At 55.8% G+C, this 25,928-nt stretch overlaps 1 protein-coding gene across 2 annotated transcripts in view; it reads right to left on the reverse strand.

Annotated features, from left to right (window-relative positions):
- LOC114509135 (protein sidekick-1) overlaps nucleotides 1-25,928 on the reverse strand; it is a 302,435-nt gene that overhangs the window by 274,721 nt on the left and 1,786 nt on the right. Inside the window, exons 2-3 of one of the 2 annotated variants that reach the window (XM_036014721.1) lie at nucleotides 16,441-16,547; nucleotides 14,208-14,355 (exon numbers count right to left, since the gene is read on the reverse strand). In XM_036014721.1, coding sequence (XP_035870614.1) covers nucleotides 14,208-14,355; nucleotides 16,441-16,483 — 191 coding nt within the window. In that variant the 5' untranslated portion in view covers nucleotides 16,484-16,547. The remainder of the gene's footprint in view (nucleotides 1-14,207; nucleotides 14,356-16,440; nucleotides 16,548-25,928) is intronic. The other variant, XM_028527266.2, reaches the window with a different exon arrangement.

Genomic DNA, 25,928 nt, shown 5'->3' on the forward strand with positions numbered 1-25,928 from the left:
GCGAACACAGGTTTGTGAGGAGCTCCGAGTACCAGAGAAACAGGCGGAATTTGATCGGGTGTGCAGTAAGTGACAGTGTGGGTTCTTTAATTTAACATTCAGTCACCAGAGGGGCCTGTTCGGGACATTTCCGCAGTGAAGTACGCTGGCACGCGTGCTGGCACGTGGAGGGGACGGTGACCGCAGCGGCCAGCCAGACAGCAGGAGCGGGGACGGTGGCGGGCGTGGAGGAGACAGCCCAGAGGAGGGAGGAGGAAGCGAACTCGGGACCCCCCGCCGCTCCAGGGACAAAAGCCAACAGCGTACATTACAGGTCAGGGACTTCCCGCCCGGCCGCCCTGAGCTCCCTCCTCTGTTTCCCAGCCGCCGCTGCTCACTGTGGGGTCGCTTTCATGTAGCCGGGACTGTGGGGTGTGCGCCCTTGGGGGCGGCTCCTTCCACTCGCACGGCGGCTCCGAGCCTCCCCCACGCTCTGGCATGATCATCAGCCCCCTCTTCCTCTCTGTCGTGGGGCTCTACTGAGCAAGGAACATGCCGTACGGTTCACCCGCTTGAAGTGCACCCCGGGCGGCGGCGTAACGAACAGCCCGGCATTCCTCGAGGTAGCAGCTGCTGCGACTAGGAGTGGCCGGTGGCCGTGATGCGGCTGGTGGGCGCCCCCCTGCCCCCCGATTCACCCGCGTTTACACCTCCTCCCAGGCACAGGTGCTCTTGTGAAGCACCTCACCACGAAGGGAGACACGGCCTCCCTGCGGCCGGCTGGAAACGCTCACTGGGCCCATCTCGGCGGGGCCCTCCCAGGCCCGGGGGGACACCAAGAGCGTGCAGCGCGAGGGGGAAAGGAGCCGAAGGCTGTGAGAAGGGGCGGCTTCCTGCGAGCCCAGGACGGAGCGCTGGGTCAGGAGCAGCTTTCAACGAGCCTCCCTCGCCCCGGCCGTGCCCCCCCCACACGTGATGCGGCACGTCAAGTTCTTCCCAGGGGACAGTGATGCATCAATAAAAGATCACTCTGGAAGTAAATTAGGTTCTGATCACGAGACACGTGTGCCTTGCTTCGCACTCACGGGGCAGTTCCCTAACGCTGGATTTACTTGTCTACTTCCAGGCTTCTTTCCGGAGGCAGAGCCTCTGACACTCACGGGGGGGTGGGGGGGGGGGAGGATGCATATTTATGATGCAGCCAATGTCTGCACCCACAGGAGCCACAAACCGTGGGAGTGTGACGGACCCCCTGGTTTGCTGGGGACTTTGGGACGTTCAGTGCAAAACAGGGACCGTCCCCGGCAAACTCGAACGAGGCGGTCCCCCTCCAGGCCAGCAGTCACAGCGGTGTCTCCCTGTCCCCCGGTGAGCTGTGGTAGAAGCCCCCCCCCCCCCCCCCCCGTGCCCGCACCAGCCGCTGGGTGGGGCGCTCCGCAGGAAGCCAGCTGAGAACAAGCCCCGGCTCAGGGAGACTCGTCAGGAGCACACGTTCGGCTTCCCGGATGCTCCATTGAGTTAAAAACTCGAACAGTGGTGTGCCTGAAAGAAGCCTCCATTCTTGTATAATCCCCCTCAAATTACCCCGTTTGAAGACAGAAAGATGGATATCCACTCCTCTGATTTAAAATGTCTTATTTTCATCACAAATCTCCCTCTGAAAGTCAGTGTTGCAATTTTGCTCACTTCAAATATGGGCGAGTCACAGCTTTTTACCATTGCAACAGATTTTACAATATGGAAACATTTTGGCCTACTTTATTTAGACTGAGTTTATTGACACTAATTTATTGTTTTGTTTTTTAGAGACAGGGGAAGGGAGAGAGAAAGAGAGGGTGGGAAATGTCAATGTGTGGGTTGCCCCTTGCGAACCCCCTACCGGAGACTTGGCCCACAACCCAGGCGTGTGCCCCGACTGGGAGTTGAACTGGTGACCCTTTGCTTTGCAGCCCAGTGCTCAGTCCACTGAGCCGCACCAGCCAAGGCATGATACTAATTTAAATTAAACTATTCTACTTATGCATTCCTTCAATGTCCAAAATGAAATCAGATATGTGTACTAGCTGCCTGACATATCACACAGGTGCACGTGATAGGTGTCACACACACAGGCACACATGTGCGCATGCATGCACACACATGTTCATACCTATAGGCATACATCCAATAAGCGTATTTGGTAGTTAAGCATGTGTCAGTGCTCCCCGCAATGAGCCCCCCCCCCGACCCCTCCCCTGGGGATGCGCTCTGGCCCCCCCAGCAGCCCCCGTCTACCCTCTTCTTCCCTCGGGGCCTCGAGACAGACAGACAGTCTGGCTGCCGGGACAGTCAGTCCTGTCTTGCCTGACCAGGGTCTGGGCGGGGAAAAACGGAATCTCCGCTGGGAGCTGTGAGCGGTCTCTTCCTTTCAGGACTCCGATGCGGGCAAGGCGAGGGGGCGACAGAAGTCTCCACGTCCCGCCACGACGGGTCCTAGGGCCCGTTTCCCGGAAGCAGAAAGGGTGTCCTCCCGAGGAGCGGCGTGCTGGCTCCTGGTCAGCCTGCCATGGCTGCGGAACCCAGTCCCCGCGTGCGGCCCACCCGCGGGACCTGTGTCACTCCGCTTCGCCCGTCCCAGCCCACCTACCGCTGCCGGGGACAGGACGTCAGTGTTCCGTGCCTCCGCATGGGGCGGGCGTCACCGGAACTACAAAGGCTCTCTTCCTTTGCGGGCCGACCCGCAGGGCAGGGAGCTGGCGCCGGGGGCACTGCAGACACCGCCCCTGTGTCTGGGACTCGGTGAGCGGCGGCACTGGCGAGCGTGACGGACACCGCTGACAGACAGCACGCCCGCCCTCCGGGAGCCCGCGCCCCTGCACTGACAGGTGTCCCACGGCTGGCCCTCACTGCCCCACGAGGCAGATGGCACTGCTGACGTAACAGAGGAGGAAACTGAGTCGTGTGCCCACGACCACGCGAGTCCCCAGGGGCGGACCCAGGCCTCCACCGCCTGCGTGCGAGTCACGTCCCTCACCCTCCGCCAGACGCCGGGGAGCCCGGCGAGGCGGCCGTGGGGAAACGCTACGACGAGGGCGTTCCCCACTAAGCACTCAGAGCAGTGTTTTTAATCATCAGACGCTCTTCAAGATTCCACGCTTACCCCAATTCCTCGCTCCAGCGTCAGATCAAAGACACGACGAGACGGCGTGCGGAGCGCCCACGACTCATTTGGATTCACAGAGTGTGCCGCATGAAAGCCGGCGCTAACGAGCCCGGCAGCCCACTCGCAGCCCGGGACGGGGATCAGCCCCGGCGGGCCGCCGGCCGCACCTCGCTCGCCGGCACTAATTAGCACGAGTCCTGTCCACATTCATTTCCGCGGACAGAGCTCATCAATTTAACGGAACACGATTCGGTAGTGTTAACCCACATGCCGAGGCTTCAAAACACACCACGATTTCTCTGTGTGTCCAGTTTTAAAATGAGACCAGGTAAGGCTACGGGTAATAAACTCGATGTTCAAAGAGCTGGCGTGGCACGGGTTTCAGACAGAACACTCAGCACAACAGAGTGGAGGGAAATGGTGACCCGGATCCTCGGAGCCGGTGGCACCGGTTTCCCGATGGTTTTCCTGAATGACCCTGACCTTGGGCAGACCTCACACAGGCAATCCCTAAATACCCGCAATTGCTGGGCATAGGGCATCCGCAAAATCGTTTCATGGCTAAACTAGAGGCTCCAACTCTAGAACAAAGGTCACAGGTGGCACGGGGACAAAGCACATGATTCACCTCTCGGACACGGTGACTCACCAGCTGTGACGATGAGTGGGCGCGTCCCAGTCAATGAGCCCCAGGCCCCTCCCACCTGTCAGCTTCCCAGGCAGAGAGCGCCCTACGGTCGGCCACGACTGAGAACGAGCACCGAACCCCGAGGAAGCCCCTGGGGGTGGGGCACGGGCTGGGCTGCCCCCCGTGCTCGAGCCTCATCTGCCCATCTGCTGCAGCCCAGTCCGTCGGTGGGGGGGGCCCTGGGGATGGCCGTGTGGAGAGGGAGCCTGCACCTCCTTCTTGTTAGTTATGTTATTGCTGTTCCAGGGCAGTTCCCTGCATCTAGTCCCCAACACTCCCCCCCCCCCACCCGGCCATCCTCACCCCCTCCCCTGGTTCTACCCCCCTTGGTTTTGTCCACGTGTCCTGCGTAGTTGTTCCTGAAAACCCTCCCTCCTTTCTTTCCCCCCACTACCCCCTCCCCCCTCCCCTCTGGTCACTGTCAGATCGCTCTTAGTTTCAACCCCGAGCTCCTTTCTTCTCTCCTATGTCTGTCACTGGATCTCACTGTCACCCACACCAGAAGTCCTGTGAGGTGCACAGGCAGTTGCTCATCACCTGTATTTTCCAGGCGCGGAAAAGGAACGTCACAGAGGTCAGAGACCCGCCCCCCAGGACACCTGGCCACACTGGCATCCAGGGGCAGGGCACGGCCGCGAACACCTGGGCCCTCCGGTCCTGCCCCGAGCCTCCCAGGCAGCTGAGGTCAGCTCCGTCCCGGACGCTCACAGAAGACCCAGAAGGCCCTGTGCAGGCGCCGAACTGTGCCGTCGGCTCTGTCACCGACACAGCGCGTGCCCCTAGATCCCACGGCCGCTTCCCTTCCCACGCAGCCTCCAGGAAGCGGTGCGGTGAGACCTCCCGGGCCCTCCCGGCAGAGTGCGGGGGCGCCGATGCAGGCAGTGTGGGGGAAGGCAAGGGAAACGCGGCCCTGCAGAGCCCCTGCACAGGCGGCCAGCACTGCCCCCGCCCCCCGCTCCCAGACAGCGGCCCCCCACCCCCGCAGCTCATCGCAGCCCCAGCCGACACATCGGCACCATGTCCTCGTGCTGGGCACCCACAGGGTTGCTGTGGCCCCACTGCACCTGGGGGAGAGCTGAGCCCCAGGCGCTGGGACGGACACACGAAAGCGTGCAGCTGGCTCCCGGTCAGCCCCTCCGACTCAGACCCAGTGTCGTCCCAAGGCTGCACGTCTGCACGGGGCCTTGCGTTCCCAGTCGGTCCGCCCCTCCACTGCCCCCCCCACCAGCGCCGGCTCAGGGACTCTGCAGGGGCCCCTGCTCCTCCCGGCAACACCCCTCCCTTCCCACCGAGCACGCCACGTGTGCACAGGGCACCCACGGTGACAGCGATACCCCATCCCCTGCCAAGTTTCCCTGGCCCGCCGCTCCTCCATTTGACCTCCCCCTCACGGCCCCAGCCCTAAAGCGCGCACGTGGCCGGGAGGGAGACACTCACCCTGTGACCTCCTCTGAGCTCTGAGCACACCTCTTCCATCCTAGGGTTCCTTCCCCGCCTCCCTTGTATCAGAGAACTTCCCTTTGGTGCCGAGACTTTTCTGCCTCAGGATTCTGGGATAAAGCCAGAAGGGTCCAGCCTGCCGTGATAGAGTCCCCGAGGTGTGGGTGCAAACTGACCCGCACTCCGACCCCTGGCTCAGACGCCCTCTGATACACAGGTGGGGGGGACGCGCATCCCGGGGCATCACTGGAAGCTGCTCCGAGGGCCGTGCCCGGCGTCTGGGCTCCAGGTGAAAGCATTACAGAGTCTCCTGGACGTCTCAGCTCCAGCAGGACGCCCCTGGCCCAGGTCCGCGGCACCTGCCCTTCCCGGGGAGCCTGAGGCCCCAGGGGCACCGCTCACGGACGCTGCCGGCGCAGGGGGGTGCTTGTGGAGCCAGCAGAGGAGCAAGCGAACGCAGGAGCTCCATGAGCTCCACAGGGGAGAGCAACGACCCGAGAAGGAAGCCAGTGAAAGTCACTTACACTCGACGGTGTAGTGAACTGCCACGAGCTCCCAGACAGTCACGCGCCCCTGACTACTCGGCCGCCGTCCAGACTGCCTTCAGCTTCCCGAGGGAGGGGTGAGGGGCAGGGGCGCGGGCAGGGCACACCCGCGTGTAGCCAGTCCCCCAGGCACTGCAGCGCCATTACCCAGGCCTCCCGGAAACCCACAGCTGCAAACGAGCGGCCGAGCCGCGGACTTCGAATGCTGATGCATCGCCGTGTATAGAGTTGGGGGTATAATGAGCAGAGGTGGGAATAATAAAAATAATACCACTGCATTCCATTTACTTTACAGGTCAGAAAGTGTTTCACACCTGCAATTTTCTCCACGCAATAAATGTCTCCTGCAACAACCCCAAGAGCTGGGCAGGGGAGCCACGGTCACCCCATTCGGGAGTTCCCATCCTAGCTCCGCAGTGGGCGCCGGTCAGGGAGGGCGGAGCTGAGACGCACGCACACCGCGCTGTTCCGAGTCTCGGCCCAGAGGATGCCGGCCCACGCCATCTCCCCAGGACGATTCGAGTTCGATTATCTATTTATTTACCTTTACATTTTCATTTACCTACTTTTACAGGGGGAGTGGGCGGGGGGGACAGAGAGAGAGGCTGACCGGTTGGTTGTCCTGCTCACCGACGCGCTCACTGGCTGACCCCTGCACGCGCCCGCCCTTGACGTGCCTGCTCAGTGCCCAACCTCCTGGCCCCCTCATCCAGGGCGTATTACTTATCTGCTTGTTCAAAAAATTCCCACCCACTCATCCGTAAGCATGAATTACTCAGTATGCCCGAGCACGGTGCCGAGTTGCTGGGCCTTCAAAGCCAAAGGAATAATTCGGCTAAAAAACAATAATAAAATGGGCAAAATAGCCAAGTAGGCATCTTTCCCGAGAAGACAGTCGCATGGCCGGCAGGTCCCTGAAGAGGAGCTCGCCATCACCCATCCTCAGAGAAATGAGAATCAAAACCTCCACGAGGTGTCACCCACCTGTTAGGACGGCCACCGACCAAGGGACGAGGCGAGTCCTCGTGAGGACGTGGACAGAGGGGGCCCTGAGCACTGTGGGCCGGAGTGTGAACTGGAGCGGTCACGTGGACAGAGGGGGCCCTGAGCACCGAGGGCGGGGGTGGGAACTGGAGCGGTCACCGCGGAAGACAGTGCGGGGCTCCACAAACAGTAAAAATGGGGACCGTGCGATCCGGTGCCCCTCGCCCTCTGGGCCCACGTCCGAAGGAGAAGGGACTGAAATCACTGTCGGGAAGGCACCCCTGCACCCCGTGTTCGGGGCAACACTGTTCGCAAGAGTCGAGACAGGGAAACAGGCCAAGCGCCCGTCGGCGGCTGAGTGCAGGGAACCCGAGCTGCACCGCTCAGCCTGAGGGAGGAGGGCAGTCCGCCCCTTGGGGCACCGCGCACGGACCTGACAGCGTTCCGCTCAGGGAGCTAACCCAGACAGAGACAGACGCCGCGTGATCTCACTCCCACGTGGGCCTGACGCCTGAACTCGCAGTCACAGAGAACGGAGCGGCGGCTGCCAAGGGCGGGAGGCGGGGGAGGGACGGCTGCAGGTGAGCAAAGGGCACAGACTTCCAGCTGTTCTGGGCTGCAAAGTGCGGCACGGCGTCCCCAGTTAGCCAGGCTGAACCGTGTGCCTGAAAGTTACTAAGAACTTAGAACTTCTCACCACCACCACCACCACAAAATCACAACTATGGGGGGTGCTGGACGTTAACTAAACTTACTGTGATAATCAATTCTTAATTTATACACACATCAGATCATTGTTGTGCACCTTAAGAGAATACATTGTTACATGTCGATTATATCACTCTAAAACGGGGGGGGGGGGCAGGCACTCTAAAACGGGGAGTAGCAAACAGCCAGCCACATGCAGGGGGCGAGCGGACCCACGACGGCCGTGGAGACACATCACCTAGCAGTTTGTAGATTATGTGCATTAAAAACGGCTCTTGCTCACGACTGGTGCCGTTTCAAAACACAGTGTAGATACAGGTTTAAGAGCTAAAAAGGAGCAAGGTAGGATTTAACTAACACATTACAGGCTTGGCAACTTCAGAATTTATTGTTCATTAAAACTGTATTTTAATTATCCGAGTTTTAATTAAAGTATTAAGTAGAGTTGGTGAAATGCAATTATGGGCAACTGACTTAAGATGTATAATAGGCTAATATTTGTGAAGAAATGCATTATTGTCACAGATTTGCTCATGCAAAATTAAGTGGTATTTATTTTCAGATGAAAAATTGGCACGGAGAATATTAAACCCTTGTCATTAAAGTCAAACACTGCACCGGCCACTCAAATGGAACCGAGGAACTCTGAGACGCCCTCCCCACACCCGTCGGCTGGCCTGGGAAGGGCGCCCTCGCCCAGGGCAGTGGCCGGCATGTGACGTGCCCAGCAAGGCTGCCGGGGAGGCCACGCCACCGCGGCCCTCACGGTGTCCGTCTGCACCCGGCGCTGCAGGCTGCCCAGAGCCCGGTCTCACAGTGTCCAGGCGGTGACCCCTCCTCCGTGACAACTTGCTCATTCTCTGCCTTAGGTCTGAAAGACAAGGAACTCTCTCGGCGGTCCCCACTGCCTCTCCCGGTGCCCGGCGCGGGGAGGTCCTGACAAGTGGACAGGTGAGCACCGGCTGCCGTCCACAGAGGCGGCGGGACTCTCTCAGTCCTCCTCCACGGACCCTGATGTGCGGGGGTGACGTCCGCTCGGAGACGCGGCTCCTCCTGGACATGTCCAGACGGCCACAGCAAGGACTCCTCGGCTTTGGAAGTCAGCCCTCGGATGAGCCCGTGCGGTGTGCGCAGGAGCTGAGGCACCCCCCTGCCCCCTCCTCCAGCACCTCCCCTCCCAGGCCTCCCTCCCTTCCTCCCCGCGGGCTCAGTCCCAGGAGACGCTGACGCGCACGGCCACGGCCACGGGCAGAGCTGTGTCTGCGCAGGACAGCTTCGAGATCAGCATCAGGGCCCGGTTTTCGGGGGGCGGGGCACAGAGCAGGCGGGGTCTTTCAGTTCCTCAAACAGCAGTGGGCAGATGACTTGCCACTTGTCTTCTCGTGTCAAATCTCAGCACGAGCCCGGCAGGAGATCACTATCCTGTCCACTTCGCAGGAAGTGGGCGTGCTGGGCTGGGCGGGGTGGGGGGCTCCGTGACCTGCCCCAGGGCGGGTAACCTCCTGGGGAGGAGTCTCAGCCCACTGGGGCCGTGTGACGACCAGCACGCACACACGAAACACCTGCGTCTCACAGCTCTGCAGCCCGGAAGGCCAAGACCGAGGCGCCGGCGGCCTGGGTGTGGGGCGGAGCCCGCTTCCCGGCTCCCGGCTGGCGGCTGCCCCCTGTGCCCCTGTGGCAGGAGGGGGAGTGGCTCTCTGGGGTCTCTTCATGAGGGAACGGACCCCACGATGGGGCTCCACCCCGTGACTAAGCACCCCCTAACACCACACCAGTGAGCAGGTGTCATCGTTTTAGGAGGTACCCCTACAGGGACCTCTCTGGACGTGACCCCATTCTCTCCAGTGGTTCCTTCCGGAACGCTCCGTGGGTGCCTGTTGGTTGTTCTGGCCTTCCTGTCTCCCAGCCCCCCTTCCCTGCTTTCCGTCCTGTCGTCTCGGGTCTACCAGAACAACGCTTCCCGCTCCAGCTGCTCGTTGTCCCCTCTCTTCCCCATTCGGCTAACTTCATATAATAAATAATTACAGTTTTCACTTCCGTAGTTTCGTTTCTCCCCATTTGGTTCTTTGTAAAACCAGCACATTAAGAGATGTGCAACACCGTCAGCCGTTAGAGAAATGCACATTAAAAACACAACGAGTGACAATTACACACCCATCAGGATGGCTAAGGCAGAAAACGGTGACAACATCAAATGCTGGCGAGGAAGCCGAGAAACTGGATACTCAGAGTTGCTGGTGGGCACATACAATGGTACAGCTGCTCCGAGAAACACTTCAACTGTTACTAAAAAGCTGTCCTGGCTGGGGTGGCTCAGTGGATTGAGTGCCAGTCTGAGCAGCACAGGGTCGCCAGTTCGATTCCCAGTCGGGGCACATGCCTGGGATGTGGGCCAGGTCCCCAGTAGGGGGTGTGTGAGACAACCACACATGGATGTTTCTCTCCCTCTCTTCCCCTCGCTCCAAAAATAAATAAATAAATAAATACATCTTTTAAAAATTGTTATTAAAAAACTGAACATGCAACAATCATACAACTGGGCCACTGCCCTCCTGGGCATTTATCCAAGGGAAACGAGGACAGGTCTGCACAAAAACCGGTGCGAGAATGTTCACAGCAGCTCTGTTTACAACGGCCGAAAACTGGGGTCAACCCAAACGTCCTTCCATGGGCGGGTGGTTGCACGGACGGTGGCGGGTCCACACCATGGACCCCGGACAAGACAAAGGAACCGGCTACTGTCTGGCTACTGGCACATGTGGAGACTGGTGAGCCGGCGAACGGTGCCGGGCAGAACAGTGGGTCCCGCCATGGGGGAGGGCGTGGCTCCCTCCCATTCTCCGAGAGGCGCGAGCACAGAAACGGAGGGCACGGCCGTGACTGCCGGGGTGGGGTGGGGGAGGGCTGAAGGAAAGTGGCTCCCTGGTGACAGGAAGGCCCCATGTCCCGGCCGCAGCCAGTCAGCACCCTGCTGTGACGCTGCGGCTCCGAGCTGCGTGCTCTGACCCCTTGGGGAAGCTGGGCGAAGGGCGCATGGGCTCTCCCCGCATCATTTCTTACAACTGCACGGGGACCTATAATTCACTCAAAATGCTGTGTTTGGTTGAAAATGGGAAAAAAAGACATACTGTCTGACTCCACTTAACCCGGGACATAGAAACAGCTTCACGGAGACAGAGAGAGGGATGGGTGTCGGGTGCGGGGTGGGGCCGGGGGGGCAGGGCTGGGAGAGTCTCAGCCGTACCAGACGGAAGATTCTGGACGGACAGCAACAGTGTAATGGACTCACTGCCGCTGAGCTGCCCACGGAAAACAGTGAAGATGGCAAATTTCATGTTACGCATGTTTTACCACAATTTCAAAAAAATATTAAAAAACCCACAAACGCTTCAAAGCCCCCTCCCTGTGTAGGGAGTGACGGCCAGACTCCTTCCTGCTGTCCGGCGCCTGCAGGCCTGTGTCAGTTCCAGGCCCCCTGGCTTTGCGCCCGCCCCTTCACGGCACCTGCCGGCCTGGGCCCCTTGGCTGAGCAGCCGTGAGCCCCCCCACCCCCGCTTTTGCGTGCACCGACCCCTCTGACGATGACGTGTCCTCCGGACCCACAGGGCCGGCCCCACCCCGCACCCCCCGGCGAGGGCGGACGGCGCCGAGGGCAGCGCGGGCTCGGAGCCGGGCAGCGCCCACACGGGCAGCTGCTGGCCCCCCTCGGCCTCAGTCCGCCGGAGCGGAAAAGTGAGAGTGAGAACAGCACAGCTCACCGGGCTGCTGCGGGGACCAGGAATCGTTACACAGGCAACGCCGAAGACACTGCCTGGCACCCAACAACATTAATGATTACTGTTATTAAATACCGCCCTGAGACTGCACAGACGTTACGTGGAATAAAAGGAGCCGGACACAAAAGGTTTCATGTTCTACGGTCCCATTGACAAGACATTCCAGAACAGCCAGAGCTAACCTGTGTCAACAGGAATATCGGACTAGCGGTGGGTGCGCGGCGAGGGGGAGGGGCACCCACGGCCCGAGGGGCCCTCAGTGGGACGGGGATCACAGCCGAGGGCTGAGAGCCGTCAGCTCCTGTGCTGCAAGCCCGTGCATCGAGTTGGCACAGATTACTGTAGCCCAGGAAAGTGGATTTTACAAAGTCACTGGCCCAGAGAGGCTGTCTGCGGCCACTCACGGTGGAGTGGCCGCTCAGTTCCCTCTCACCCCGCCCCACCTGCTCCCCTCACGCGGTCCACCCTCCCCCCACCCCCTGCGGCGGTATCCTGTTTACTAACCTGGTTCCACACTGGGCCGCCGTGGCTCACTGCTGGCAGCACCCCTGAAGCCTTGCTCCGGTCCCTGGCCCAGCACTAAGTAAGTGCTCAGTGAGCCGCTCCTGAGTGGGTGGCTGAGGGAGAGGGGGCAGGTGCCGAACTGGCCGTGAGCACTGCTCCAGAGCACCTCCCAGGGGTCGTTTAGTACACCTGCCTCACCCCGAGGCAGAGGGGAGGATGGCGTCAGCCCAAGGTCAGGGTCAGTGGGCAAGCAGGTCTGGGGCTGGTATCCTCTAGTCTTTTTGGCTTACAGCAAATATGGCTCAATTCGCCAGTACAGAATACTCTATAAACATTCACAAAATGCCCATAAAATATAATATAAAATTTTTAAAAGCATATTATTTCGAAAGCCCAGTTAACTGTAAAAATACCATTACAACCAGATCTCCTCCAGTCAGCCATCAAGTGGTGACTCCCAATACAAGCGCTAATGTGAACAAACCCTTCTGGAAGCAATTGCGATGCAGTGGTAATGAGGTGGTGGGTGTTCCAGCATTTAAGCACGAACAGCCGTGAGTCAGACAGCTTCGAAGTCACCTGGGACGCTGTTTACTGCCCACACTTCACGATTCGGGTCCTTCCTAGCAAGCTGCCTCGCAAAGCTGGCTGGAGGTTTACAACATTTAATCTACAAACCTCGCGTGTCCAGGGAAGCCCACGCAAGCACACCGTGCTCACACATTCCCGTCAGGTAGGCTGCAGGACGCAATCTGAGCGCGAGAACCTGCAATTAAGCGCAAGAATGGCATCGCACGGAGCGAGTGCGCGCGTCCTAACCTGGTAACTGCTGCAGGGGCCACCTCAGCTAACTGCTGCCGTGAGAGCAGCGCCCTGTGACACCAGCACGCACGTTTCGTGTTCTGAGCAATAAAATGAAACACAGAACGTACATCTACACCCAAATAGCACAGAACCGTTTTAGCGTCAGGTCAGACTCCATTTGTGAGGACGAGGCCGTCCTGACTTCCGATGTGCGCAGGCGGCACACCGACTGTTTGGGTTCAGTGCATTAGGAAATAGACACACAGCCCCGGCTGGCGTAGTTCAGTGGATTGAGCGTGGGCTGTGAACCAAAGCATCTGCAGGTTCAATTCCCAGTCAGGGCACATGCCTGGGTTGCAGGCCACAGCTCCCAGCAACCGCACATGGATGTTTCTCTCTCTCTCTCTTTCTCCCTCCCTTCCCTCTCTAAAAAATAAATAAATAAAATCTTTAAAAGAGAAAAATAGACATGCATCTGTTCATCTTCTCAGATAAACGAAACCCGCAGTTTCCTGTTCAGAATTCTGAGTATAACTTAGTCGCCCTCCTTTCGCAGAGTTGTCTGGCTCCCCGAGTTGCATTCCCCCTCACTGACGGTGTCCTTCCCCTCTCTGGCGAGGACGTTTGCAGATACCGCGTGAGCCTGCCTCACGCTCATTCGTCCCTCCCGCCACACCAGCACCGCGCACCTGCCAGGCACAGCACCGCGCGGAGGCACAGACCCGGAGGTTTCGGACAGTCAACGCCCGGGGGAGGCCGGAACCACGTGAAGATACAGGACCTGCACATGTGACCAGGGCCCTGCCGTCCGAAACCCACCCAGCACGGCGTCTTGCGCGGGTCCTTTCTGGAAAACAACCAGAGCGTTTTCTGCTCGTGGGTTTCGGCCTCAGCGCGGCCGTCTGTCGGTGTGAATGCCCGACTCGCCGCTCAGGCCAGCAGCTCCAGGGTCCTCTCGGACGCACCCCTCCGAGACCCCGGGATGCGACGCGCTGCCTCGAAATCACCCGGCACGACGCCAGTGACGAAGTATACGCTAAATGTTCTTTTTAATCACTTAAAGCTAAATGAAGAAGATCTGTTTGCCATTAGATAAGTAAATTTAACGTAGGATGGGCCAGAATGCCCTGAAATAATGCTTAACTAACCACGAAGCGGCTCTTCTGCGGTACACGGGAGGGCCGCTAATGAGATGCCGGGAAACAAAGCTGCCTCGGCGGGGTGAAAGGGTGGACAGAAAAAAGCAGCAATGACGGCTTTACCGTCAAGGAAAGGGGTGTCCAGCCGCAAGGAGAGGAAAAACCCTAACACTGCCGGTCGATGCCGGCGGCTCGCCGAGTCCGCGCTCGGAGGTGGACACGACTCGGGGCTGGCCACAGCGTCCCAGAGACCGCACTCACGCAGGGCGCCACGAGGGGCGGGGCAGGGTGCGCGCACGCCAAGAATTGGGGTGCCTGGCCGTTTCCTTAACCCCTCGCACGTTCCCACGCCAAGCTTAAGGCGGCTGCTCCCTAAGGAGGGGGCAGGGCCACCGACCGCGTGACTCTGTGCAAAGACCCGCAGCAAACTCAGCGCGTGACCGGCGCCGGCAAGCGCTGCGGTTCGCGCCTGGAGCTCGAAGGGCTGAGAGCACTCACATTCGGCTGCTGGGGATGATCTTGTGTCCCTCTCTGAACCAGGTCACCTGCGGCCGGGGGTGGCTGCTGATGGGCGGGAAGCGGAGCACCGCCGCCTGCCCCTGCGGGACCGTGTTCCTCTGCGCCGCGTCCACGAACTCGCCCATGTCTGCAGGGAAGACACAGGCCTGTGAGGCTCCGGGAACTCTTTTCTGGGGGGAGGGGCCCAAGGTGGAGGTAACCGTAGCTCCCAGCGGGCACCCGTGTCGCTGCGAGGGGCAGCGAGGAGACAGAGACCGAGTGGCGGCCCGAGGACGCAGACTGGCGGGGGGGATGCGAGCATGGCCCTGCCGGCGCGCCCCCTGCTGGCCGAGCCGCCCCGGCTGGACCTGGATGCCCCCGCCCCCCGGGCCCGTGGACAGGCTCCCCAGAGCCGCGCGCCGGTTTCAGACTCGGCGCTACAGAGCCCTTGGACCTCGCCCTGCTCCCCGGCCTCTCCAGCTGGCTTCACCCCAGCACCCACGGGCGCCTGACCAGTGTCTCCTTCTCTCCATTTCTGGGGTGGCTGTCTCCCCTCAGACATCTTTTGGGAGAAAGAATTTTTAACCCTTGATTCATTTTTAGAGGGTTCGCCAAACCCCACACTGCCGGCTCAGTTTGGGGTAGGCAGGTTTGGTGACAGTCTTTGGGTTACTTGTTACCAATTTTTAAAACGGGCTCATGGGGGAAAAGCAGTCACTAGAATGTGGGTGTAAGTGGCCAATTTTTAAATCAGTAACATTTGAAGTTTTTGACAAATTTATGTGAACATGCACAGATGTGGTGCATACACTATATTTGCCTGAATGTATAGAAATGTGGGATAGTCCACAGAATATCTCTATTATCAATGGCTTTTTGATTTAAAAAAACTATTTCCTATATTATAAGCAGCATTTAATATTCTAGGAAAAAGATAAACTAATTAAACAGATTAGGAATTTAAAGTAAAATTTGTTATCAAAGAGGAGAAGAGAGACAAGAGAAAGTATAAGAGATAAAGGATAGAAATGAGGAGATAAATAATTAAATGAGAAGTCTAAAATTTAATTTTATAAAGTAGAATTTACTGTAGCATAGTAAATTCCAAGCTATTAACTTTTTCAAACATGTTTGTGGCATGATTTTATTTATTACGTTTCCAATTTTTCAGTTGAAAAAAATTTTAAATTACTCTGCAGATAGATTTGGCTGAGTGACTTCACCACAATTCAGAAAAATTCATGCCTTCCTTGCAAGCGAAATATAACTAAACACATGTTAGCAGCTGCATCCCACTTGCAGCGCTAGTAATTCCAGGACAGTGAAATAGCTGGAGACGGTTTCACCGTGTACGGGAACGGGAACACGGAAGACCACGGGCCCTACCTGGGGCCCAAACGACCAGGGAGAGAGTGCGGCTGAGGCCAGCCTGCGCAGTACAGTCAGGGGCTCTGAGGAGTGCTCTGACTGCTCGCACGATGTATTAGTGCATACTTTATAATTTCACACTTTGATTTCTTTTAAATGAAGAGACTTTTGGGAGCGAGTCCACAGCTTAATGAGGCGGACAGGCCCGTCTTCTGGTCACAGGTTTTGGAACAGAAAAGTATGGAATGCTTTGCCTGGGCCAACTTCCTGCTCCCTGTCCTCTCCTCACGGCTGCATGAGAACTCACGCTTGCGGCCTCTGGACAGCTCCTTCAGCTACTCCTCAAAGTCCCATCCTCCTGAACGGGCCCAGCAGAGAATTAACTAAGTCACCATTACGTTACCACCACCGGGGACATTAACCCATGGACTCCCTGTTGTGCGGCTAAAGCGTCTTTAAACAAGTCATCACTGGAGAGGACTGATTATGAATTGAAGAAATTTTATCTAACCGGGTTTATTTTTTATCTTAAAAACACTTGAATGAAACTACAATGAAAGCTATGAGCAACTAAACTAGTCTATGAGACAGAAGGCATCTGGTCCCGTTGCTGTTTTTTAATCCTGCTCGGTGTTTGTCGGGCCCTCAATCGGGGGCACCGAAAAAGCAGCCCTACCCTCATCAGCTCTGCCGCCGTCACTGGACCAGCCACGCCAGCGGCTTACTTATCTCTCCACCACGGTTAGCCATGGCTCTACGCCCAACAGAACCCGAGACGGAACCTCGGGCCCTGGGAGGCGGACAGTGACTCTGATCGGCACCCCCGGCTGCTGCTGACCACAGAGACCACTGGGTGAGCACGTACATGCGACCTGGACCTCCGACCTCCTCTGCAGGAGAGCTCCCATTCTGTTCCGCACCACGCAGCGGTAGAACCCGGCGTCCAGCCGCTGCAGAGACGGGATGACGTACCTGCCGAACACAAGACACGCGTGTTAGCGGTGGCCGCTCCAGGGCAGCCTGGCGTTGCAGCTGGGAGCTGCTCAACGGAGACCCCCTTTTCGGTAAACTCACACCTAGGCGACCCTCCCCGGCCGACACGCTTGCTGCGGCTGCAGTTTACCCAGCGATGTCTCCCCGCTGGCTGTAAACACGACACGAAGTGGGTCCAGATCGGTCTGGCCCATCGCTGTCCCCCTGGGGTGGCCACAGCGCCGTGCGTGCAGGGGGTGTCACTCACAGCGGGTTGAAGGAATGAAGAATACAAAAACCATTACACTTAAACTAGACCCCTCACTACAAAGTCTTTGCAATTCTCTCTCTCAGAATTTCTAAACATTATTTCTAGAACTGGCAACAGTCTTAACATAATGTGCTGTGTCACCTTTCGTGGAAGTTCAACCAGTGCTTCCAGAACGTGGCACGGATGACGTCATGAGCAGTGACCCCCCCCGGGGAATGTGGCCTCTCCACTCACGGCCGTGGTCACCTCCCCACGTGGTGTGCGTGCCTCCCTTCCGCTCCCGCACACGGCCTCACACTGATTTTAAAACCTGTCTGGATGGCTGAGCGGTCACTTCATTTGTGTTTTCCGTCCCCGTGACTAGAAGCGACCATCCTTCAAATCAACACCTTTCAGAAAACCTCGGTAAAATTTTATCGGGGAAAAATGTGGATGGAAGACACAGTTTCCATTAGAGCCTTGCCTCAGGTTTACTGTTAGCTTTATAACTTAGGATGTTTTGAAATCCGCAAGCAAGTAGGATATATGGCCCAGAACCACTTAGAGTGAGTTTTACAGCTCCGAGGCCAAACCTGTCACGCTACATAAGAGAGCACATTAATTGGTTTCTAGGCCATGTTCACAAACAAATCGAGAACAAGGTTTAAGGTTTGGGGCTTGGATGCCTCTCCCACGCGGGGAGGCGTCTGTCATAAGAAAGCAGAGCTCAACCCCGGGCGAATGGCAGCCTAGTTTCCAGAGGACAGAAAACGGGGCAATGCTGTCCTTTACTGAAGAGATGTTCTGGTAAGAGTCCCCCTCAATTTAAAAACACTCTCTCTGACAGAGCACCATCAGAACAAGTGAAAGCAGGCCCGAGGTACCACGTGTGGTGTGTTTTACTTGGTCCGTTCCAAAGCATACCTTGAAATCACTTGGATTCAACTAATTGCTCATCTTTTTACTCAGATATGTCCAAATATTCAGCCCGAAAAAGGAACTGATAGGCATAATTTTCAAGTGAATAAAACATTTGGACAACAAAGCTAATTCAGTGTTAAGCAAATATTAATTGAAGTATGTTTTCCCTCTGATAACCATCTTGAGATCCTATGGCAAGGCTAATAAAATCTTTTATGAGAAAAACATTGCTGAGTTGTAATCTCCAAAATCTGATTCTTTTCTGAGGACTAGTTCGTCTCAAATAAAAAATTAATTAGTGAATATAATCAGGATAATATTGAGCTGAACGCAAGGATTTAGTGCCATTTATTTAAACCACAAATAAAACCAGGAGGACGAGCGATGTGTATTATACACCGTGACTGCGATGAGGAGGAGTGTGGAGGTTGGATTAAAGCAGAGCCAGCACGAGCTTCGGGAGCAGCAAGCACAGCCGTTGCCGCGCACATCTGAAACCCGTGAGACGGCTCCATCGCGGCCGCAGAGCCATCTTTGTGGCTACCATTCGTTCTACGATTCCTTCTTTCAGAATCCCAAGCAGACACTGAATCCCTGTGCGCTCCTGCAGCGACCCCACACACGGGCGCCCAGAACGGCACCGCCTTCCGATGGCGGAGGGGGGCGGCCACGGAACGGGGGTGTCGGGCATCTGCTGTGTCCTACCGTATCCTTAGTTGACTATCGCCAGGGGGGAAAACATACAAAAAAGTTGCAAAGTACACCACCCATTACAAGAATTCTCATACAAATTATGTCCGCCTAACAGATGGGAATATTCACGGCATGCCTATTGTTTATAAACACATGTTTAGGCAGAGAAAGTTTCCCGGCTCTTTATCAGAAAATATAAAAATCTCAGGACCATGTGCCACTAAAACGTGGACAGTGCTGCTCTGGTTTCGCGTACACACGGCAGGCGTGTCTGCAGCCAACGCACCGCAGCACAGTGCTGCTGGGAGAACAGGACACTTGCCAGGCCAGCTCATCGTCAGGAGGAGCGAAGTGAAGAGAACGAACACGGCCACAATGAAACCGAGGGTTTGGAGGCCGTTTCTGCGCAGCAGAGGAACCGCGGTTCTGCCCGCCGCTCAGAAGGGGCGGCAGCAGCGGCAGCAGCAGAGCCTCCAGGGAGAGGCGCTGGGGCCTCTCAGCCCCGAACGGTAGCTTCCACCGGCCCTTCCCGGGGCGGACGGCGGGTGTCTGTGGCCTCCCAGGATCTGCCCCGAGTTCCCGCATTTGGAGGATGCGCCCCGCCTGCGTCTTGGTGAGGCAGACCTGAGACATCTGCAGCCACTCCTGTCGTGGGCTCGGAGATCTGGGGCTGGGACACCCAGAGGTGGGTCTGCGGGAGACGCATGGGTGGCAGCGGTGGTGGGTGCTGCGGAGCCCCGGGCCGGGCGAGCAGTTCGCGTGTCCTGTGCCGAGCGGGGCAGTGGCCCCAGCAGGGGCACCCGCAGTCCCGTGTCACCGCATCAGGACACTGGCTTAAACAGGAAGAAAACTGGCTTGCTCCAGGAACCCTGCCATATGAAGTCCTTCAGAAACTGGCTGACTGTCTGTCCCCTAGGAGGGGCTCCGACGGGCGGCCCCGGAGAGCAGGTGCACGTGAGACCGAGGGCCGAACAACAGGTTCCGTCTGCCCTTCCGGTGCTCCGTGTCCACAGCCCTTCGCACCTGCCTCTCACCTGAGCCACGCCTGCGGCTGCCACTCCCCCACAGCCTGGGCTGGCTCCCCACGGGGCGGCGGACAGCACCCTTCCGCCAGCCCTTGCCCCGTGCTCCCCCTCCTCGTCCCGAGGGTCCCCTGGCACCAGAACATGCGCATGGCGCTCACGCCTGAGTGCCCAGCCAGGAGGGCCGGTGACCAGGGGCCAAAACTCGGCCACCGAGGGAGGAAGCGCACAGATGACTCTTCTCTCCTTTCACCCCTCGGGCCAGACAGCTCCGAGACACCTCACAAGGCTCCCTGAGTTCCCAGCGGGACCCAGCCAGAGCCATCCGCGGTGACCGTCAGCTCGGTCACGTCCCCGTCTGGGTTTTGCGCGGGCTGTTCCGCCTCGCTCCTGCCTCGGCCCCGCTGCCTGGGAACACCCCCGAGCAGGTGACCTCACGCAAACCCGCGTCTCCAGCACCGTGTTCGGAGAACCCCAGGCTCTTACGCATAGCAGACCTGTCCGGTTTGTTGCGAGTGTCTTGCTGGTTTGTTATTTGCCTTTTCGTTTGTGACGATTATTTGAGCACATGCTGTAAGACTGGATACAGCTCTCTGTGATCTGCTTTGGTGAATTTTTCCAATACTTTTTATACGTTGTCTTGGTATATTTATAGATTATTAATTAATCTTTGTTTTCTTATAATTTTTAAATTTAACTCTTAAATGTATCTAAAATTTATTTTGGTGTTTGGTATAAAATGAGGATCCATTTTTCAATATTGTTTCCAAATAACTGATTTCTTTACCATTGGTTCTAATGCTCATTTGAGTTTATGTATTTTTATGTATACAACGGTCTAGTTCAAACTCCCTCCTGGAATATTTATATTTATAGCACTCACATGTTAGTGAATTACCAAGACATTCTAATATGCTCCTGGAAGGGGAAATTCCTCCCTATTACTCACCTTATGTTTTGAAATTCTTGGCATATTTTTCTATTTACATTTCTAAATGAGCTCTGGAACCACCTCATGAATCAAGTTACCCTAAAAAAACCTCACTGGGATTTGTATTGAAATCAGGCTAAACTTCTAACGTAACTTCAAAGGAACTGACATTTACGCAGTGTTTAGATTTCCCGTCTAGGATACTCTTCTGCATTTCAGTGACGTCTGCCACTTTATGGTGGGCGGTTCTACTCATCTCTTACAGAGGTGACTCCTGATATTTATTATTCCCATTGTGAATGTTTTGTCTATTTACAAGGCTTAAGAAAAAGTATCTTTTCCCTCAACAATTCCTATTTTTCACCGTGATAGGCAAGAACAAGCGGCCACCCAAGTCCTACTGTTGTACTGCCGCGGAGCTCGAACCCAGGGACGGGCCGCGGAGGCGGGCACCGGACGAGCTTCGCCAGTGCAGAGCGTCCAGTTGCTCCTCCTTCGTGACGCTGGGTGTCGTGCCTTGCAGTGAGCAATTCTTGGCTTGGAAATACATACTCTGAATATAACCACAAAATATTTTTTATCCCCAAACGGAAAATAGCTTAGAATAAAGGTTTTCTGGGGGAGAAACCTGAGCGTATCTGCCTGTCGCCCCTGCGTGTGCAGACTGGGCGTGGCGATTCAGTGGCTGTCACTTCACCAACACAGTGCCTGCGTGGACGGACACGCGGACATGCGGACAGGAGCACGAACAGAACAACATGGCATCTGAAACTCGCCAGGACCCGTCGTGCCCTTGGACCGTCACAGCAGCACCACAGAAAATGCTGCTTTTTGTCGAAGTTGCACAAGGTGAATTTACACGATTTTCTCTCTATTTTTTAAAAGATTTTATTTATTTATTTTTAAAGAGGGAAGGGAGGGAGATAGAGAGAGAGAGAGAAACATCAATATATGGTTGCTGGGGGCCGTGGCCTGCAACCCAGGCATGTGCCCTGACTGGGAATCGAACCTGCGACACTTTGGTTCGCAGCCTGCACTCAATCCACTGAGCTACGCCAGCCAGGGCTGATTTTCTCTTTGAAAGGGCTAGCATTTCCCTAATTGACACGAGAAGCGGAGGGGTGGCCGGGGTTCCTATCAGGCGGGAGGCAGCTGCCATCTTCACGAGGCACCTGTGTTTTCAGTTTGGGACCCGGGACGGCCTCACAGGGGTTAACGCGAGACAGCTGAGCGTGCTTACTGGCAGTGAGGAGGTGAAAGAGGAGTCTGAAAAGCAGCATGAGATTTAGGGAGGTTCTGTGTCTTGAAAAAACGACGGCAAAACACGACGGGTCCTTGATGGCCCATCTCGGTGGGTGTCTGCGGCCCTCGGGGAACGGAATGCAGTTCACCATGTCGGCCCCCGACCCTTCCACTTTGGGGAAACCCGTTTCTTCTTAGCGAAGTGGGAGAGAAGCACCTGCTTCCTTTACCGGCCGTGGGCACCGAGTCCCTCCGGCCGCACGACAGCGCTGTCTCCGGCGCACGGCCACCCGGAGCACCGACCCGGCAGGCACATTCGCGCGTGCAGACAGCACAGCAGAGAGAGCTCCGTCTCCTCCAGCGTCTGCACGTTCACGCCCAGACTGTTTCTCCGTAAGTCTGAGTAGCTGCATATTTAAAATAATGGCATAGTGCCGTTTTAGCTTTTTAAAGGAAAACTGTTACACCGCTGTTTTAAATATACCCAGTGGAATCTACAAAGTACCGTGGTTTTGATATCCACATTACTAATTTTTAAAAATGAACTCTGTATCCAATCCAACTTTTATATTGTTTCTTTTTACTCTTTGACCTTGAGCATTAAATATATTTACCCCACAGACATTTATTCTAATGTAACATATTTTTATGTCTTAAAGATACACACTGATTTTCTATCATACTTCTCTGAAATAAAAATATACATATAGATGGCAATTTAAAGAATTTCTTTTGACCAAAAGATTCAAAGTGCTTTAAAAAATTTCTTCTGGGTTACATGTTCACTGTCAATCAAAACACGATCAATGTATTACCTATTTTGAAAAATAATGATTAAAGGTTAAAAACTTAGGGAATGTGTTTCTAAATGGGATGGAAGTGACTGATTTTTTTCAATGACTTTACATTTCATTATTCAGGAAGTTACTGACTACTAGAATGAACAGAACTAGACAGAAACTAACAACAGGAAGAAGAGAAAGCACTGGCCACACTTTCGCACACAGTTCACTGGGATCTGACGGGTACACACGGAAGACCACGCGTTCCCACACAGTTCACTGGGATCTGAAGGGCACATGGGAGACCACATGTTTGCACACAGTTCACTGGGATCTGACAGGCAGGCACATGGAGGAAACAAACCCGCAGAGAAGCGGCTGCCGCGCAGCAGCCGCAGAGCACGCTGAAGTAACAAAACCAGACGTGGACCTGGTGTGGAATAATTTTTTGGCCAAACTCAGTGAAAGTGTCTTCTGCAGGAGTGTCGGAGGAAACAGGAGGCACCAGCCCCCCGCAGCGCCTGCCCCTCCTGCATCAGGACAGAACGTGGGTCTGCGGGGGAAGGAGAGCTCTGAACCCCTCCTCCTTGAAGTCTGAACTCAGGCAGGGGAAAGGCAGGCAGAGGGTGCTCGGCAGTAGAATATTTCTCAACTCGTTTTAAATTTCAAACAAATCTTGGCTGCTCCAACTCTAATGCATGCAAATACGCGCCAGGGAGCGATCCGGGAGCTGCTGCCTGACGGCGGAACACAGCGCCCTCACCGGCGCCGTTTCTCGCGGGGCCGCCTTCGCTCGGCGCCCATTACACCTTCCCTGCGGCACGGTGCCCTCCCTCTCTGATGGCAGTCGGGGGCGGGAAGGAAGGCGGCCAGCCAGAGCCTGCTGCCGCTCTTGCTGCCCGCATGCACAGCACCCCTAAACCCAGAGAACTCCAAGACTGGTCAAACTACCCCATGTCTAGTGCCACACTTTGCAGCCACAAGGGACAGGTTTAGGACTCCCCCAGTCAAGATGGAGGTGTAGGCAGACACGCCTGGCCTCCTCCCGCAACCATGGAAAGAATTACGACAAGACGTGAAAACCAGCAACACCCGGGGCCGTCAGAAAGTCGAGCTGCGTGGAAGACCGACAGCCGAGGAGTGAAAGGAGCCCCGTGCACCCAGACGGGCAGGAGGAGGGCGGGTCAGGGAGACGGAGAGGCGGTGAGGCGGGAAAAGGCAGCGGAGGCGGCAGCAGAGGGGGAGCAGATGGGAGGGGCAGCCTCGGGAGCAGCGGTCCCAGCCCCAGGCCAGACCACACGGCCCGGGTCCCAGCACAGGGAAGACAGGTCCCCGCTACCTCTGGCTGTAAACACCAGCGGGGTTGGGGTGGCAGAAGAAACTGCCAGAATTTTTCCACTTAAAGGGCCAGCACAGTCATAGAACGTATGCAGACCCACCCGGTCTGAGACTCAACACCAGGGCAGAAGCCAGGGGGGCACCAGGTGCACACAGGAAGAGGGTGCGGTGACTGAAAACAGGGCGAGCGCTGGGCGAGCCACCAGAAGCCTGGGGGTGGCACTGTCCCCTCCCAGAGCCATCCCCACACAGCCACAGAGCGGCGACGCGGGTTTCCCACCTGGCAGTTACCTAAGCCTCCACCCCACACAATTCACAGGTGCCTTTTCTGCAACAGCCCATGCTACTAAGACAGGGAGTCAAAGCAGCCCCACCTACTACACAGAAACAAACACGGGGAGGCTGCCAAATTGAGGAGACAAAGAAATATGGCCTGAATGAAAGAACAGGGCAAAACCCCAGAAAAAGAATTAAGCAAAATAGAGATAACCAAACTATCAGATGCAGAGTTCAAAACACTGGTTATCAGGAGGCTCAGAAAACTCTCTGAGTACGGCAAAAAAAAATAAAGGAAGAAATGAAGGTCATACTAAGTGAACAAAGAATAAGCCACAGGAAAATAACAGAGAAGGTAAGAAAACTGGGATTCAAACCAATGGTTTGGAATATAAGGAAGAGATAAACTTTTGAACAGAACAAAAAGAAAAAACAAGAATTCAAAAAAATATGAGGATAGGCTTAGGAACCTCTGGGACATCTCCAAATGTGCCAACACTCGAATCACAGGGGTGCCAGAAGGCGAACAGGAAGAGCGAGAAACTGAAAACCTATTTGAAAAAGTAATGAAGGAAAACTTCCCATATTTGGCAAAGGAAATAAACATGTAAGTCCAGGAAGCACGGAGAACCCCAAACAAGCTGGACCCAGAGAGGACCACAACAAGCCACATCATAATGAAAATGCCAACGGTTAAAGATAAAGAGAGAATCTTAAAAGCAGCAAGAGAAAAGCAGAGAGTTACCTACAAAGGAATTCCCATAAGACTGTCAGTGGATTTCCCAAAAGAAACCTTAGAGGCAAGAAGGGACTGGCAAGAAGTATCCAAAGTGATGAAAAGCAAGGACCTACAACCTAGATTACTCTATCCAGCAAAACTATCATTTAGAATGGAAGGGCAGATAAAGAACTTCCCAGATGAGAAAAAACTAAAGGAATTCATCATCACCAAATCATTTATTGTATGAAATGCTAAAGGGGTTTATTTAAGAAAAAGAAGATCAAAACCATGAATAATAAAAAGGCAACAAATTCACAACTGTCAGCAACTGAATCTTAAAATAAAAAAAAAACTAAGCAAACAATCAGAACGGGAACAGAACCATATGTATGGAGATCATTTGGAGGGTCATCAGCTGGGAGGGAGAAGGGGGAGAACGGGGTAAATGGTGCAGGGATTAAGAAGCATCAGTGGCAGGTAGAAAATAGAGGGAGGTTAAGAATAGTATAGGAAATGGAGAAGCCAAAGAACTTACACACGTGGCCCATGGACATGAACTAAGGAGGGGGGGATTGCTGGAGAGAAGGGGGGTACCGGGCCGAGGGGGGCTACAGGGGAAAAATTGGGACAACTTAATAGAATAATCAATAAAATATACTTAAAAACGAAATATGTTTGGAGGGAAGGGTAAGACAGCTCTTCTATGGGCTGTCTAGAAGCCTGACGTTTGGTTTGAGCCAATGTTTCGAGCTGCGTGTGTGCCCTGCACCCTAAGGTGCGGTGGGGCAGGACAACCCGGGCGGGGAGGGGCCCTCCTGCTGTGAGACGGGGGCAGCAGCACGAGAAGCCGGAGGAGAGGACTCCTGGCAGCCGCCCACGCATGGGCGCGCATTTGGGCAGCTCGGTTCCAGAGAACCAGCAAGGGGAAGCAGAGGAAGACCCAAAATCAGCTGCTCAGCCACTGTCCACGGCCCCGGGCCCCGGCGTGAAGACCACTGCCGTGGGTCGTCCAGTTACTGCTGGTTATTAGGGCGAACACACTGGACTCTTCAAAATGTCATTGCTTTCATCCTGGGGCACCAGAATGCTGCCATTCAGTTTTGATGTGGCCCTCTGAGGTGGGCTCTGTTACACCCACTGTGCAGGCAAGAACAGAGAGACCACTCCGGTGGGACGACGTGTCACCAGGCCCCACAGGCAGCAAG

Source organism: Phyllostomus discolor, chromosome 13 (genome assembly GCF_004126475.2).
Source record: "Phyllostomus discolor isolate MPI-MPIP mPhyDis1 chromosome 13, mPhyDis1.pri.v3, whole genome shotgun sequence".
Classification (NCBI taxonomy): domain Eukaryota; kingdom Metazoa; phylum Chordata; class Mammalia; order Chiroptera; family Phyllostomidae; genus Phyllostomus; species Phyllostomus discolor.